The 17,478-nt window shown below is 47.3% G+C and overlaps 1 protein-coding gene across 1 annotated transcript in view; it reads right to left on the bottom strand.

Annotated features, from left to right (window-relative positions):
• The window catches only part of LOC311518259 (uncharacterized protein), a 70,854-nt gene extending 55,151 nt beyond the window's left edge, over positions 1–15,703 (bottom strand). Inside the window, exons 1-2 of the mRNA XM_084623920.1 lie at positions 15,585–15,703; positions 2,920–3,093 (exon numbers count right to left, since the gene is read on the bottom strand). Of these exons, the coding sequence (XP_084480046.1) occupies positions 2,920–3,056 (137 nt within the window). The 5' untranslated portion in view covers positions 3,057–3,093; positions 15,585–15,703. The remainder of the gene's footprint in view (positions 1–2,919; positions 3,094–15,584) is intronic.
• Positions 15,704–17,478: the final 1,775 nt, after the last annotated feature.

The raw sequence follows: 17,478 nt of genomic DNA, 5'->3' as shown, positions 1-17,478 counted from the left end.
CTTCTAACCTCTCTGTTTTTAACTAACTTTACACCCGAGGTTTAGAAATAAACAAACAAAACTTGGCTGTAAACTTTTGCTGTGCTGGAATAGAGTACCTATTCTCTGATAGTGATTGTCAGCCTACAGAAAAAGACAATTCCCTTGTCTCTGCTCTGGGCCCAAATTAAAGCAAAAAACCTCCAACTACTTGGAAAACTGCTTACCCAGCCCAAAGAAAAAAAAAATTTCTTTTCAAACCTGTGCTCCTTGTAAAACAAAAAAAAAAAAAAATCAAAATCCTAAAAAAAAACCCTGCCACTTTTGTCTCCAGGCAAATGGGTAGAGCACACACCCCCTATTTACTTTTAGGAAGAAAAGAAAAAAAAAAAACCTCTGGGTTGGAAGACTGTGAATTTCCCTGCAGGAGTTAAGTACCCTGCCTCCAGGCAAGAAAACCTGCAATTCACAAGATAATCCCCTTTTGTCTCTGCTTGGCCACAAAGCAGAGAGAAACCAAGCTGCTTTCAGTTTCAAAGCTGCCTTCTGGACTTCCTAAAAATTCCTTTTTAAAATCTGTATTTCTAGTTCAAAAAATCTCAACTGGATCTCAAAATGATTTCAGGTTAATCCCACCACTGTGCCACCATGTCAAGGTTCCTCCCCCACTCTGAACTCTAGGGTACAGATGTGGGGACCTGCATGAAAAACCTCCTAAGCTTATCTTTACCAGCTTAGGTCAAAACTTCCCCAAGGTACAAAATATTACCCCTTGGACAGGCCGCTACCACCACCAAACTAATACTGGTTACTGGGGAAGAGCTGTTTGGACGCGTCCTTCCCCCCAAAATACTTCCCAAAACCTTGCACCCCACTTCCTGGACAAGGTTTGGTAAAAAGCCTCACCAATTTGCCTAGGTGACTACAGACCCAGACCCTTGGATCTTAAGAACAATGAACAATCCTCCCAACACTTGCACCCCCCCTTTCCTGGGAAATGTTGGATAAAAAGCCTCACCAATTTGCATAGGTGACCACAAACCCAAACCCTTGGATCTGAGAACAATGAAAAAGCATTCAGTGTTTTACAAGAAGACTTTTAATAAAAAATAGAAGTAAATAGAAATAAAGAAATCCCCCCTGTAAAATCAGGATGGTATATATCTTACAGGGTAATTAGATTCAAAAACATAGAGAACCCCTCTAGGCAAAACCTTAAGTTACAAAAAAGATACACAGACAGAAATAGTTATTCTATTCAGCACAATTCTTTTCTCAGCCATTTAAAGAAATCATAATCTAACACATACCTAGCTAGATTACTTACTAAAAGTTCTAAGACTCCATTCCTGTTCTGTCCCCGGCCAAGACGACTACAGACAGACACTTTGTTTCTCTCCCTCCTCCCAGCTTTTGAAAGTATCTTGTCTCCTCATTGGTCATTTTGGTCAGGTGCCAGCGAGGTTACCTTTAGCTTCTTAACCCTTTACAGGTGAGAGGAGCTTTCCCCTGGCCAGGAGGGATTTCAAAGGGGTTTACCCTTCCCTTTATATTTATGACAGGGGGGCAGAAAGAAAAAGGTTGAGGACCCCTGTTCGAAGCGACATGAAACCTGGGTAGCCGAATTCCCCTTCTGCCCTGTGAGCGTTAATGGCTAGAGTTAAATTGCCACACAACTGCTCTTTCCCTGCCATGTGTGTGAGCGGATGCCACCCGGTGGCCAATCTGGCAAAGCGCACCTCCAGGGGAGACATCTCACGGCACCATGGCACACAGTGTAGTTGAGAGACCAGCTGCACCCTCTCCAAACCGGCCCAGTGCCTGACCACAGCTTTGCTTCCTTCCCTGGAGTGAAGGGGAAGCATCTCTGTCCCTCTCACATGGTCCATCCCTCTACTTGCTCTGCCACAAACTTTACGGGACCCCCATTGAGGATAATACAGATCAGCCTCAATCAGGCAAGGAGACTGGCATCAACAAATGCAAGGTGCTGTCTCTCTCTCCCTCATCCCCCTCCCCCCAGAGGCGCTGTCACATCAGACAGGGCGGTGAGCAGCCTAGCATGCAGATAGACGAAGACCCGTCAGAAATATCCAGCTCGCCACCTAGGCCTGATATTTGTGCTAGCTAGAAAATTAACGCTTTGATTCATCCATTGCTATGGCCCAATTTTTGCTGGGGTGCAGGAGGGGGAGTCACACTCCTTTACATGCAAATGCTCTTTGACCTGCTTATGTTCTCTGATCAACGTGTTCGGGATGCCTGGTCTATGCTAAAGCAGGGCCCTGCTTTAACTGAATTGATCTAGAGCGTATTACGGACATGCTTAAACTTAAACTGGTACATTTTTAAAATGGTTAGTAACCAAAGTAAGCTATCAGGTTTAAATGGATTTAAGAGCATCTCCACAGGAGTTTGCACCACCTAAACTAAATCTATTTCAAAACAACCCTTCAGTGAAATTGGTGCAACTCTGCATATAGACCAGACACTGGTGCAAAAACCATTTTCACATATTCATAGGTTAGGAACCATTGTTATCCTCTAACCTGACCTCCTGTATGGCACAGGCCTTGAATTAATTCCTGTTTGAATGAGAGCTTATCTTGATTTTAAAGTGATGGAAAATTCACCACAGCCCTTGATAAGTTGTTCCAGGGATTTTTAACAGTGAGGGGTAATTAATATCCACCTTATTTCCGGTCTCAAATTGTCTAGCTTAAATTTTGCACAGGCACAGTGTGTCAGCACCAAGGGGTTACAGCATGGAACTACATCAGCGTAGTCATACCAGTGCTAGTATTTCTAACCTCAACAAGCCCTGAGATTCCACTCTGAATTTGGTCCTTTGTCCCCAGGGCTGACAGCCCTGCCCAGCACCTTCCACCATGAATAATGAGAGCGAGCAAGAGTGAGAGATTTAGGAGGGAGAGCACCTACCTTTTAAAGGAGATGCAGAGAAGGAGCAGGAGAACTGTGAGCAGGACAGGGACAATGGATGCTAAACTCCATTGCAGCAGGCAAGAGCTGAAAGTGACTTTCGAATACTCTGGTCTCTCTGCCGAAGAGGGAGCCATGCGGCCAGGTGGAAGGGAGGGTGGGGCAATAAAACCACTGAAAAAAGAAACACACAGAGCAAATAAAAATCACAAAGAATACCAACCTGTAACATTTGTATTATTCAGGTAGCCATGTGCATCAGAAGGAGATGACATATGTTGTTTGTACAAGGGCGTGCTTGTATCTAAAGGTTTGTGTGGAGGTATGATGTGTAATATGTGCGTGTGTAGAGTTTAGGGAGGTGATGTGAGCTGGGGATTGGACTTTGGCAGTAGGTGAGATTCAGCTTTTCCCAGAATAAAGCTTTATTCTGAAGTGTTCCTGATTGAAAGGGACTCGGAACACACCCCAAGCCCAGCAGCAGGGTTTATGAAACCTACAAAGGTTTTATGAACCCTCCTGTAACAACCAGAGAAATGTTACAAGGGGTTATTAAACATCCGACACTGCAAGGGAGGAACACCAAATGAACAGCACCAAGTGCTAGAATATTGGAACCAGAAAGCAAAAATGATCAGCAAGCCCTTGACCTCAAGCCATATTCATCCTAAAGCTTCACTTCTGCCAGGCTGGCTGCCTTTCAGCTTGAGCGGGTTAGAAAAAGGTTGAACGAACAGTTTTGTCAGGAAATGCAGTTCTGCCAAAATCAAAACACTTCCTGAAACTGACATGATTTTGCTAAAATTTTGTTTCAGAGTAAGAAAGGGGAAAGTCCTGACACCATCAAAATGTCCCGTTTTGACATTTTCGTCATGAAACATTTCAATTTTCCTTTAGAAAAGGACTTTTCTTTCCAAAGTTTTATTATAACATAATATGAAAAATAAAAATTAAAAAACTAGGGCTGTCAGACGATTAAAAAAATAATCTCAACTAATCACAGTTTTAATCGCACTGTTAATAATAGAATACCAATTGAAATTTATTATAGAGATTTGGGGATGGTTTTCTGTATTTTCAAAACATTGATTTCAGTGACAAAACAGAATGCAAAGGGTACAACGCTCACTTTATATTATTTTTTATCGCAAATATTTGCACTGTAAAAAGATTTAAAAAAAAAAAAAAAAAAAAAAAAAAAAGGTCTACTTGCATTTGCCCGGCCTGCTATCTCACAGCCTTAGTTACTGGGGAAACTGAAGTGCCTTATTAAGGGATCGCTTCCTGCACAAGGCAGCCTTGGCCCCTTGGAGAAGTCTCCCTGTAGCTCCGGCACTCACCCCTGCCATCACCAGGACACTATCTTAGCAGCTCTCCTAACTCTCACTCTGGCAGCACCACGATGCCCTCCCGGGCCACCGCAAGGGAACGAGCCCTGGATTGTGGAGTGGGAGGGAACAGAAATAGGAGGTGAGATTGTACCACTCAGGGTCCCCTGTGGAATCCACAGGGGCGGGGGGGGAAATCCTGCAAAGTGGGCAGAGACAAGGAAAGGAATAAAGCAGCAAAGGAAGGGGGTGTAAAGAGGTGACAAGACATCTAGATCAGTGGTTCCCAACCTTCTCTCTGCCATGGCAAACCTTGAAACTTTTAATTATTTTGTCTCCAAAATGATCTCGCCCTTTTATCGCCTCGGTCCAAGCTGTTTACCACCCTGGCCATTCACGTCATGCACTTTATGTGCAGCCTGTGAGGTGCATTTTCTGTCGACTCACAAGTTCACACCAAGATGCCAAATACAAAAATGAATTGTTTTATTATAGGATGAACAAATAATACAGAAGTTGTACCAATCAAGAAACAACAGCTAAAAATATTATTATGTATCAAGACTTATTTTATTACCTTTTCATCTCTGAGGCACTTCTTTCGTATGGCCCCTGCTGCAGGAGTTCTCACCTCCACATCTCCCTGTCCCTTGCCCAACAATGAATTCTGCCCCCAAACCTCCAAATCAGTCCTGTGGCTCCAGTCTCCAAATCAGTTCTACCCTGCAGCCCCCCATCAGTTCTGTCCTTACCCTCCACCTGTCCAGCCCCCACCTGACCCCAATGCTGCTTCCACCAGTTCTGCCCCCCCGGGTCCACCCCCTCACACCCAGCTCTCACCCCAATTCAGCTCCCCTGCCTGCCTGCCAGCCTCACCTCCTGAGGGGCTGCAGCAGGGTCCCTGCTCCTCTTCCAGGCTGGGGAGGGGCAACTCCAGGGGATCTTCCCCCCGCCCCTGGCTGCAGGGCGGGGGAGCGGACCCATTGCTCACAGGAGAGGGAGATGGAGCTCTGATTGGTTGCTCTGCCACTGGAAGAGGAGGAGGGGCAGCGAGGCAGACGGCCAATCGGAAGGCAGCTTCCCCTCTTTCCTTTCCCACCTCCACCCTGCAGGACTCAGATTTGCTATCGTAACCTGGCTTTGGGGGATGGAACGTGATGCGTGCATAATATTGGAAAGGGGCTTCATCCCAGAGAGCAAAAGTACAGCCTGGGATCCGGCTCCAACACTCATTAAAATATAGAAGGGAAGGGTGTTTTTGTTCTCACTTGTGGTTCTTCAGAAAGATGACACGGCACACTGACCTGACACCCACAACACTGCGCCATGGCACATGGTTTGGGAAACACCGACATCAACCTTTACAGCAGGGCTCTCCTCCTGACTTTACCTCACACTCCCCATGTGACCTTGGGCAAGTCCCTTCCCTTCACCGTGCCTCAGATCCCTATCTGTGCCATGGAGGGAACCACACTTCTCTCCTCTCTCCGGGGAGTCGGGAGAATGAATGGACGTTTGTAAAGCGCTCCAAGAGCCCTATATTTAAAGGCACTTCGAAGGAGTGCCGATGACTATTTCCAGTGTTCAGTGCTTGGGCCTGCGACCCCTCTCTTGTGCCACTCCACGTGCCTGGAATAGTTGCCCCCACCACCCTCCATCTCTGGGAAGAGCCTTTAAGAACATACCTATGCCATGAACCAGTCAAGCTGCACTGGCCCCACCCTGTTGCTCTGTGTATGATCTGTCTGGTCTTGTACTGTTTGCATTCAGTCAGAGCTAGCTCTTTCCGAGCAAGGGCTGGGTTACCTGTTTAGCTGCAACCTTCTCCTGTTCAACACGGTGTTCACTAATAATGAAACGAGCTAAAATACAAGAGAAGTGAAAGCAACACGTCCTTTCCAGCAGCATGAACTGTATGGAATGTGCTGAGACAGTGATGGATTGAGCCGAAACTGGGCTCGGCCCAATAGACCCAACAAATCACAGTGCTCCTGGCTCTTTTTCTGTGGCTGCTTCCGGCTCCCCATTCTCAGGAGAGATCCAGCACACTCTGACAGTGCCCATCCCTCTAACATTAGTGGGCGGGGGGCCTCTCAGTTTAGATCTCCATGTATCCTCACCTTAATCCAGCCCTGCATTTAGATGCCACCTGGAAATAGACAGGGTAAGGATGGGGGGAAAGGACATTCAGAGCCAGATCCACAGTTGGTGGAGCCCTGTTGCCTTCCCCAGCTAAGGATCAGACCTTCTGTTCCTAATTTCCAAAATTAGGGAGGAAAAAGACAACCAACGATTTCCCAAAAGAAACATTTGCTGCTGCCCCGCCCCCCGAAACCGAGTTCTCAGCCTCATGAACCAGGGTATTGCTCTCTCCCACCAGAAGCTGAAGGGGCTTCACTAAAATCAGGCAGATTTCGCTCCTTCCCAGAAAGAAATTAAAGTTCCCTTTTTAAGATGACAGACTAAGAAAACTGGCCCTCAATCCGCACTGGAAAAATATCTGAGACCCTTGTTCCTTGGGTGGAGTAACAGATGGATTATATTAGCATAAGTAGCCCCGGGAGAATGGTAAAATTTAGTAGAAGAATTTGTTACTTTTCAAAAAAAATAAACAAACCCCAAACCCTGGAGCAGAGGGGACAAAGATGAGACTCCCAGAGAAGCAGCCGCAAGATCCACGTGGTCCCGGGAAACAACAAACAGGATGATCCAGTTTTGCTGAGCCTGACTCACCAGAGAGGCTTGCATTGTTTTCAGCTGCACTGGCGTGATTTATTTCAGTTCCTCCTGGTTTTGACTGGCCTCAGATTGAGACGCTTGGAGCAAAGAATCTAAGACACATACCAGCATTGCTGTGTTCCAGCTGATCCTTCACCAGCTTAGCCTGGGACCCTGAGTCTTGGCAAAGGCAGTTGATTGACAGAGATTTAATGTCTCCTCTCTGCTGCATTCATGCTCCCTGGAAGCTCTTGCAGGCAGGGACGCCGGCTATTGCTCAGCACATCTATGTTTGTACAGGGCTACCACCTTGTGTATTCATGGTGACATAGAAACAAAGTGATGATAATAATGGGGCCGACTTCTTAGACATTCTCAGGCCTCACACCTGCAAAATGAGTTAGCACAAGTGATGTTGCCCTTACGATTGTGTCTATATGGCGACAGGTGGTACTGCAGCACGGTAGATATACCTGCGCTAGCTTTAATCTAAAAAAGAAAAGGAGTACTTGTGGCACCTTAGAGACTAACCAATTTATTTGAGCATGAGCTTTCGTGAGCTACAGCTCACTTCATCGGATGCATGCCGTGGAAACTGTAGCAGACTTTATATATACACAGAGAATATGAAAAAATACCTCCTCCCACCCCACTGTCCAGCTGGTAATAGCTTATCTAAAGTGATTACCGTTGCGGGGCTGTCTGTAGGCAAGGACTGGCCTGTCTCCCAAGATTTGTGAGAGTGTTGGGTCATCCTTTAGGATAGGTTGTAGATCCTTAATAATGCGTTGGAGGGGTTTTAGTTGGGGGCTGAAGGTGACGGCTAGTGGCGTTCTGTTATTTTCTTTGTTAGGCCTGTCCTGTAGTAGGTAACTTCTGGGAACTCTTCTGGCTCTATCAATCTGTTTCTTTACTTCTGCAGGTGGGTATTGTAGTTGTAAGAAAGCTTGACAGAGATCTTGTAGGTGTTTGTCTCTGTCTGAGGGGTTGGAGCAAATGCGGTTGTATCGCAGAGCTTGGCTGTAGCCACACGATCCATCGTCTACAGCCAAGCTCTGCGATACAACCGCATTTGCTCCAACCCCTCAGACAGAGACAAACACCTACAAGATCTCTGTCAAGCTTTCTTACAACTACAATACCCACCTGCAGAAGTAAAGAAACAGATTGATAGAGCCAGAAGAGTTCCCAGAAGTTACCTACTACAGGACAGGCCTAACAAAGAAAATAACAGAACGCCACTAGCCGTCACCTTCAGCCCCCAACTAAAACCCCTCCAACGCATTATTAAGGATCTACAACCTATCCTAAAGGATGACCCAACACTCTCACAAATCTTGGGAGACAGGCCAGTCCTTGCCTACAGACAGCCCCGCAACCTGAAGCAAATACTCACCAACAACCACATACCACACAACAGAACCACTAACCCAGGAACTTATCCTTGCAACAAAGCCCGTTGCCAATTGTGCCCACATATCTATTCAGGGGACACCATCACAGGGCCTAATAACATCAGCCACACTATCAGAGGCTCGTATACCTGCACATCCATCAATGTGATATATGCCATCATGTGCCAGCAATGCCCCTCTGCCATGTACATTGGTCAAACTGGACAGTCTCTACGTAAAAGAATAAATGGACACAAATCAGATGTCAAGAATTATAACATTCATAAACCAGTTGGAGAACAGACATGAAGGTCGCTATCTTAAAACAAAAAAACTTCAAATCCAGACTCCAGCGAGAAACTGCTGAATTGGAATTCATTTGCAAATTGGATACTATTAATTTAGGCTTAAATAGAGACTGGGAGTGGCTAAGTCATTATGCAAGGTAGCCTATTTCCTCTTGTTTTTTCCTACCCCCCCCCCCAGATGTTCTGGTTTAACTTGGATTTAAACTTGGAGAGTGGTCAGTTTTGAAGGGGTTTTACCAGCAGGAGAGTGAGTTTGTGTGTGTATGGGGGTGGGGGGGGATGTGAGAAAACCTGGATTTGTGCTGGAAATGGCCCACCTGGTGATCACTTTAGATAAGCTATTACCAGCTGGACAGTGGGGTGGGAGGAGGTATTTTTTCATATTCTCTGTGTATATATAAAGTCTGCTACAGTTTCCACGGCATGCATCCGATGAAGTGAGCTGTAGCTCACGAAAGCTCATGCTCAAATAAATTGGTTAGTCTCTAAGGTGCCACAAGTCCTCCTTTTCTTTTTGCGAACACAGACTAACACGGCTGCTACTCTGAAACCTAGCTTTAATCTAGGAACAGAAGTGGGCTAGCTGCCCAAGTGCAAGCCTGCTGGGGACCTATTTGGGTTGCTAGCCTGTGCTGAAGCCCATGCCTCCATGTCTACAGTACTGTTACCAGTGCTAGTTAGATTCAAGCGAGGGCAGGTCTGCCTACCTGTTGGCATATCATTGACTGCTGCATAGACATAACCTTAGTGGCTAGGGACCACGAATCACAGTATGCAGGGAATGCTTCTTTAGCTCAGCTGGTAGAGGCCTTTGGCGCGTAAGGGCTCAAGGCCCAACTTTGGGATGGAGTTTGGGGAGTTGACATGCACACTTACCTGCAGCACGTATATTTGTTACGGTATAATATCCCCAAAGCTCACCACGCTTGTTGGCACTCTCAGCCAGGAGGCTAAGGCCTGAATCACCACAGAGACCAAACTCCTAGGACCGCACTGGAGGGACTTCTTTCAGAGCAGCGTGCAGGCGGCAGGGTGGTGCCCCTCACCCGAGAGAGGTAATGGGGGCCAAGGGGAAATGCGCCAAAATGGTCTGAATTCTTCCTGGAATGGCTCATTCAAAGAGCAGTGATGGGAAAGAGTATCTCCACTGCAGAACCCCTGCCTTGTGGAGTCCCACAAGGATGATTTCTCTCCACGGTCCTTTTCAACCCTTTCACAGAACTGATAGGTCAATTGGTCAGATGACACTCACTCAAGTGCCAGTAATATGCAGATGAGACAAAGTTGCTCCTGTCCTTCACCACGAACGACCATGCCACTACCATGAACACGGCTCAGTGCTTGGCCGAGATCAGCTCATGGATGAGCAGCTGGCTGAAGCTGAACAGAGGCAAGACAGGTGAGGATGGTGGGCAGAGGGAAGTATTTCGAGGAGTTTGCAGCCATGCTGCAATTGTCTGTGGCTGAAGGCACCTACTCTCAATTGGTCAGTTCAGTCCATACTTTAGGAGTACTCTTCAACTCTTGCCGACACTAAGGTCGGATATAGCAGCAACCACAAATACTAATTTCTATCAACTCTGGTTGTCTAGGAAGCTCTGACCCATCCTGATGGATGATGACCTGGACTTGAGCACACCTTTGTCAATGCTTGGTTGGACTACAGCAATGCAGTATACCTGGGCATGAAGCCTTCAGCACTTAGGAAATGCCAACTAATTCAGAACTCTGCAGAGCGTCCCTTCAGCAATACGGACAACCGTGAGCACATTGCACATCTGCTCTCTACACCAGCTTCCTGGAGATTTTGGGATCAAATTCAAGGTCTCGCTTCTTAGCTTCAGAGTGCTCCTGGGTGCAGCCTATTTAAAACAGCCGAAACCTCCAGGATGAAGACCCTGCTTAACAACTCTGCTCCCCTGGCACAATGGAACTCTCAAAAATATGGGAGCAGCTTGTCTGTGGAGGAGACAGAACGTTCTCAGGGGCTGGTCCGAGCCTGTGGCATGAACTCTCCGAGGAACTATGGACCACCACAAACCTCATCACTTTCCACTCCAAGTGCAAGGTACTTTTTTGGAACCTTGCTTTCTCTAACAAATACAGAGCAGCAGGTATATTTAAAACAAAAAAATCCAAAAACCTAAAGCCCCCACCAAAACAAGACATTCCAGTGTATGTATTTCTCCCCTTGGGGAGAGGATGAGAGAAGATACAACAGGTGACAGGTGCTTAGGCACAATGGTTAATGCACCAACTGGGAAGCGCTCAGATGCTATAGTGATGAGCAATGAAGATGGTGTAAGAACCTAGATAGAATAGAATGGAGGATTTGCATCATCCATTCATATTATACCTACTCTGAGTACCTTGGGGGCTTAGCTCTCCAGCGTCTACAGTCCGGAACCTTTCACCAGCACTGAATGCACTTAGAAACAATATGATTCTCCAATTCCCTAGGCCTCTGTAGAATTTCCTCTCTGAACCTTTACAAATTAGAGAACCCTAAGAAAACAATATCTCATTTTCTTCCTAATGATATGTGGTCTGGCTACTCAAGCAGAGGGCAAAGCTTCTTGACTTAAAACACCACACCATAGGGAAAATTGGTCATCTAAATTTAGTCTCTAGAGGAGATCTCAACAGCTACAAAGCACCTGCCCTTAAACACCGGAAAGAGATCATGAATCCACTGTCAGTCATCCTGGCTGATCACTCGCTACAGAAAAGTGCTGAATGTCCTCAATGCCAATAATTGCCAAGGGCGCACTGCAGGAATAGACCCCAAGTGCGGAAGGAAGGTTAACCTGAAGAAGGCTGGACTTGCACTTAAGGCACTGGATGGGGACTGAGGAGGTTGGGGTCCAATTCACAGCTCTGCCACAGACTTCCTGTGTTACCTTGGTCAAGTCACTTAGGCTTCTAACTCCCACTGATTTCAATGGAAGTTAAGAGCCTAACTATCTAAAAGGATCTAAGCCAGTCTGTATTTTAGTTCCTCATCTGTAAAATGGGGATAATACAACTTCCTTTCTCTCAGTTTTTGTTCATCATATCTGTTTAGACTGTAATCTCTTTGGGGCAGGGGCTCTCTCTTTCTAGGGGTGAGTACAGTGCCTTGCACAATGGGACCCCAATTTATTATTTCAGATAATGACAGAAGAGCGCATCATAGTCGTGTCAATTGCAATATACTTATAGGTCAGAAACACTGTGTTATGGGGTCTGAGGCAAGGGCTGGGATCCAGGAATTCTTGGCTTCTAACCCTAATGTGCTGTGTGATCATGGCAAAGTCTCTCCACTTTTCTGAGACTCAGTTTTCCCATGGAAAAAATGAGAATAGTAATTATGAACTACCTCAGGGTGATTTGCAGAGCCCCGCGCGGATACAAAATTTGTATCATCTGGTCGGCAGTCGTGGCCTGTGGATATAAAGCAGATATCTGCAAATTTGCAGGGCTCTAGTGATTTGAGAATTGTTTCATTAATGCTTGCAAAAGGGTTTGGAAGCTGGGAAATACTACATGTCATTTCAGATTCCGATTTCCCTTCTTCATTAGGGGAGGTAGTGTAGCCTAGTACACTGGACTGACCAAGCCGCTTCATCGCATTGTGCCTCAGTTTCCCCATAAGGTGGGGATAATGATACTGACTGTAAAAGTGCTATATGATCCCTGAATGAATTGCACTACAGAAGAGCTTTATATTGTAATTAAGGAGAGCTGGTCTAGTCACTTTTTTCTGCATTTCTACTCTATCCAAGAAACATTAAAGAAAGCTCATCTCACAAACCACTTAGATGGGTAAAGTGCTTGCAGAATAACTCAGGTATTTCCAGCATCTAAACTGCAAATGAGATGCAAAATCCTCACTTGACAGGCTGGTGATCACATTAAGTTATATTACGGACCAAACTGAACATTCAGAATGAAATCTGCATCCCCACCGCTCACTGAGCTCATCCTTATTAATAAAGAGCCATAGGGATTAGAGGTGTGAGAGACACGGGAGGCTGGTCTTATAGTACAGACGGGCAGAGAGCACTAGACAGGTTGCTCCTAGAGAACACACCAGGACTTTCTGCATCTCAGACACCTTCTAAGAACAGGAGAGGAATATGTTAAGGCAAAAGACAGACACGGAATACGGAGCAGTCATCAAGGATCCAAGACAGCTCACAGTGGAAACAGCAGGAGCTTCTGCCTGGTGAACGAGAGGGAAGCTCTGAGCACTGAAGAAAACCAGATTCCTGATCGAGCGGCACAAACAGAAAGGTGCTGTCTAACTGCAGAGATTGGCTAGCTCAGGAGGAAGTGGAAAAATATGGACCAAGATTTCCAGGAATAACTAGTGGATCTGGGTGCCCATCAAAACAAGGTCCTTACACAGGGCTGGAGAAAAATCAGACCCCTTTAAGGTGTCATATTGGAGCACCCAAAATCCCTTGCCACTAATGAAAAATCTTGGCTGCAAGATATGTCTCTCTTACAGCCTAGTTACTCACAGCAAGTGGCCTGTTCTCAAAGAGAAGCAGCTGGGGAACAAGAACCAAGAAGGAAGTGAAGAGAAAAAGTAATAGCAGCTGGTGGGTAAAGAATTGATAACTGCCAGGGGTGGGGACACTAGTCAGTACCAGGAGCAGTATGCTTCTTTTCACCAGTGGTCTGGGGGGCACACACCAATGTAACGGGCTTGATGGGGCAGTGCTAAACCACGAGAAGCTGTTCAATAGGCATTATGCACCTAGCGTAGACAGATTAGCTGATCACAGCCGATCTTAGGGCCATGGCCAGCTAACACATATTTAAAGGCTCCTGTGGGAGTTTGCCAAGGCAGTTTTAAAGGCTTTTAAAGCTGTTAAGGTGTGTCTGAGTGAGGTACCAAGTTGTGTTTTAAAAAACCTACTAGCTACCAGATTTTCAAAAACAACCAATTTTTCTAGCCTACAGAGGACCAAAGTTAAATCTGATTCACCAGGAGGGAAAATTATTTTTATTCAGATTGCTTACAACTCATTGTTCTGCCTCTACCTCCCACACCTATTTAACTCAAACACAAGAGAAACACTTGGGAGAAAGGTCTCTGTTAAAGATCCAATCCTTTCTCCCCTTCACAACTTCTTCAGTGAAGGGATGAGAAAGCTCCCAAGGAAATCTTGACCACCAGATGGGAGACAGGAGTTGTCACTGGTACTTCTACAGAGGAAAAAAAGCCCAGAGAAAACCCATTAAAAAACACCCCCCACACTATTTTTAGAGAACCACCAAAGTTTCAGGCCTTCTTTATGCTTCATAAAGCAGCACAAGAGGAGCCCAAGCTAAATCCCTCCCCCCACACCTCAAGTCACCTTGAAGGGTGCTTGCCAGAAACCGTCTGCCAGCCTGATCCAATGGTTAGGACACTGAGCTGACATTCAGGAGACCTGTGTTCTAATCCTCACTGCCACCTTGTTGGTGATCTTGGGCAAATAATATTCCCTCCCTGGGCCTGTGTTTCCCTCATCCCCGCACTGCCTGTTGTGTATTTAGAATGCAAGCTCTTTAGGGCAGGGATAGGCTATCACTGGGTGTTTGCCCAATGCCCAAGTACTAATAAAGTCAGAGAGGGCCCGGCCCAGAGATACCAGGCGCCAAATATTCCCCATCACATTAGTCCCTCAGTGATTTGCCTCCCTCCCTTAGGGACACAAAAGCAGTCTGGTAGGAGACACCAGCCACCTCTCTTCCTGACCTGGGCTCCCAGGTTCCCCCACCCCACGCCTTGCATGTAACTCAGATCTCCTCTCAGTGTGCGAACGGGGGATTCTGCCATCCCCTCGCGTCGCAATTCCTGGCCACCTCCCCACCAGTCCTCATGTCACTTCATAACCACCCCCTGAACACCCCCATTTTCCCCACAACCCCCCAGGCCACTTCACAACCACCCCTCCCCCCATACCACTTCATAACCATGGAGAAACCACTCCTCTGAACCCCCGCACTCTCCCCAGAACAACCCCCCAGGCCACTCCCTAACCACCCCTCTGAAATCCCTGCCACGCTCCCCACACACCCCCATGCCACTTTATAAGCACCACCCCCAGATACTCCATCTCTCACACCCCCCATGCCACTTCATACCCACCCTCCCAGATACTCCACCCCCCATGCCACTTCATAACCACCCCTCCCCAATGCCTACTTCATAACCACCCCTCCCAGACACCCCATCCCCCACATCTCATGCCACTTCATAACCACCCTGCTGGTGCCCCCCACATCCTCCCCACAGCACTTCATAACCACTGTCCTCCAAACCAACTCCCTGCAATTCCATGAGCTCCCCACTTTTACAGAGCCATGCCCCCTTCTGCCAGCAACTCTGAGCTCCCCCTGCATCTAGCCTGGAGACCCCCAAACTCTACAACCCATTTTCACACACCCCTGGACCTTGCCTGTCCCCACTTCAAACCCACAGGGAGAAGCCCTGCTTTGCCTCCTGTTCTCCCCTGTCTGAGCAATGCAAGGCGGCAGCTTTAATTCCAGGAGGAGGGAGGGGAACCTTCCCAAGGCATAACTCCTGCAGGAGAGCAGAGGAAGAGGGCCCCCCTGGGGAGCACAAGGGGCTCACTAAGGGATATGGGGCAGGCTACCCCTTAGGAGAGCAAAGGGACCCCCTTAGGAGAGTAAAGGGACTTCACATGGGAGAGAGTAGATTGCTGCTGCCCACAACTCAGGGACAGCAGAGGAGCCCTGGGGAAGAGAAGGGGGCAGGAGTCACCTCTATATCCCACCAGGGAGAGCAGGGTGCCCCATGCTGGTTTTCCCCAGGGCAGTGCAGAGGGAAGCCCCATGGGAGAACACACAGCTGCTATCTCCACCCTTATTCCCACTCGCTTCTCCCAGAACAAATTTTCTGTGAGCACAAAGCCACTCACCACAAGGAGAAGCAAGTCCCTGGCTCAAAGTCTCCTGCAGTCCCAAGCTGTCCTGCCTCCTGGAAGGGGGACAGGGGCTTCCTTCTCTACAGGGAAACTTTCTCCCAGCTGTGAGCTGCCTTCCCCCAGCTGCTCTAAACTTTGAACAGGAGCCTGTGGGTGGGTGGGTAGCTGCTGGCTCAGAAACTTCCTGGTTGTGCAGAGTCAGCCAGGGCACAGAGCAAAGACATCTGCCAAAACCAACAGATCCACCTGTGGCTATACAGGTAAAAGGGGCCCAGATGGAGTCCACCCAGCATGGGCAGCAGCCATGGGCCCATAATGGGGCACAAAGGAAACTAGGGATGGACAAAGTACCCATTTTAAAGAACTGACCCAACCCTTTATATTGACCTATCCACCCAGCAAGCCCCCTTTTCTGTAGAGAGGGGTCCAACCAATCCTCAGGGCCGGATTAACTCTCCTGTGGGCCTGGGGCTATTAGATTTTGTGGGGCCCCTGTATACAAGTCTTTTTCCTAATTTAAAACAAAATTTAAAACAATTATGGCATTGAGGCTATTAATGCTATACTAAACTTGCCTTTTAATTAACAGAGCTGTTCTGTGGTTACATTTCAGTCTTAAAACATGTAGAATATAGTTAAGTTAATTCAAGCCTACTTCTTACCTTAGAACAGCTGATATATTAGTTTCTTTCTAGGAGGGAGTTTGGGTGCAGGAGGGGGCTCCAGGCTAGGGCAGAGTGTCGGGGTGCAGGAGAGGGTGAGGGGTGGGGGCTCAGGGGCCGCAGAGATGTGCCAGCAGCCGCCTGCTTCCAGGAGCGACATGGGGCATGGCATGCAGGCAGCCTGCCTGAGCCCTGCTGCTCCAGGGCCCCTCCTTAGCCTGGGACTCTGGGCTTCAGCCCCTAAAGCTCCTGCATTAATCCAGCCCTGCCAAACCCCCTCCCCCGATCTGAACACCCCAGAACTTTGGGGGGGGCACATAACTGAAATTCAAACCCAGATGAGGGTCTCAGTTCTGCCACTTGCTCCAGTCTTTGCAGTGGGCTGAATCATCAGTTGAGATCCTATGTGTCCGTATTCGGTTCTGAGCCTTAGATGGTTCCCCTGCAGCTCTGCTGGGGGGGGACAGGGTTCATGACCACAAGGTATCAGTGCTTAATTGGTACCAGGGCTGAGCCCCGGCATCTCTAGGCTTGGCAGTTCCTAGCCCCGGCACCTCTGGCCCTGCTCCATCAGTTATGAATGTAAAAAAAAAAAAAAAAAATTGCTTGGACCTCCACATCTCTTTCATTACAAATTAAGCACAGTAAGACACCCCCCAGAGACTTCCCCAGAGCTGCTTCAGTCTCCCAGCATCGCATAGAGAAGCTCATCACAGCATTCCAGCCACAACCTCATGCTGGGGGTCTAAGCAGGGTGGCTGAGTATCCTGAAGCTCCAGCATAGGAAGAATGGTTTTCCCCCAGCCCTACTAATGGGTTTGTGTAAAGAATAATTATTAGGCCTGATTGTCCATTGTCTTGCAGCTTGTGCTGTCATTGACACCTGTACAAAGTAAGGGTTAAAAAGCATCAGACCTGAGTGCTAGCATCCGACTCTCACTTTATACAGGTGTATATGATTACACAAGGCAACAGAGACTTAGCCCTGTTTTATAATCCCGGGAAACAGACTGATCTTTTTGCATTCCTCACTCAGTTAATCATTGCAGTTTGTACACTCTAAAAAAATACCAAGCAGGCTGGGAAAGTCATAGATTCCAAGGCCAGAAGGAAGCATTGCGATAATCTAATCTGACCTCCTGTAGAATACAGGACAGAGTACTTTCCCAAAATAATTTCTAAGGCAGATTTTTCAGCAAAACATCCAGTCTTGATTTAATTGTCAG

The sequence above is a fragment of the Lepidochelys olivacea genome (assembly GCF_965140295.1).
Source record: "Lepidochelys olivacea isolate rLepOli2 genome assembly, chromosome: 3".
In the NCBI taxonomy this organism is placed as follows: Eukaryota; Metazoa; Chordata; order Testudines; family Cheloniidae; genus Lepidochelys; species Lepidochelys olivacea.
The sequence above is the reverse complement of the archived record's forward strand: the minus strand, read 5'-3'. Positions and strand labels throughout refer to the sequence as shown.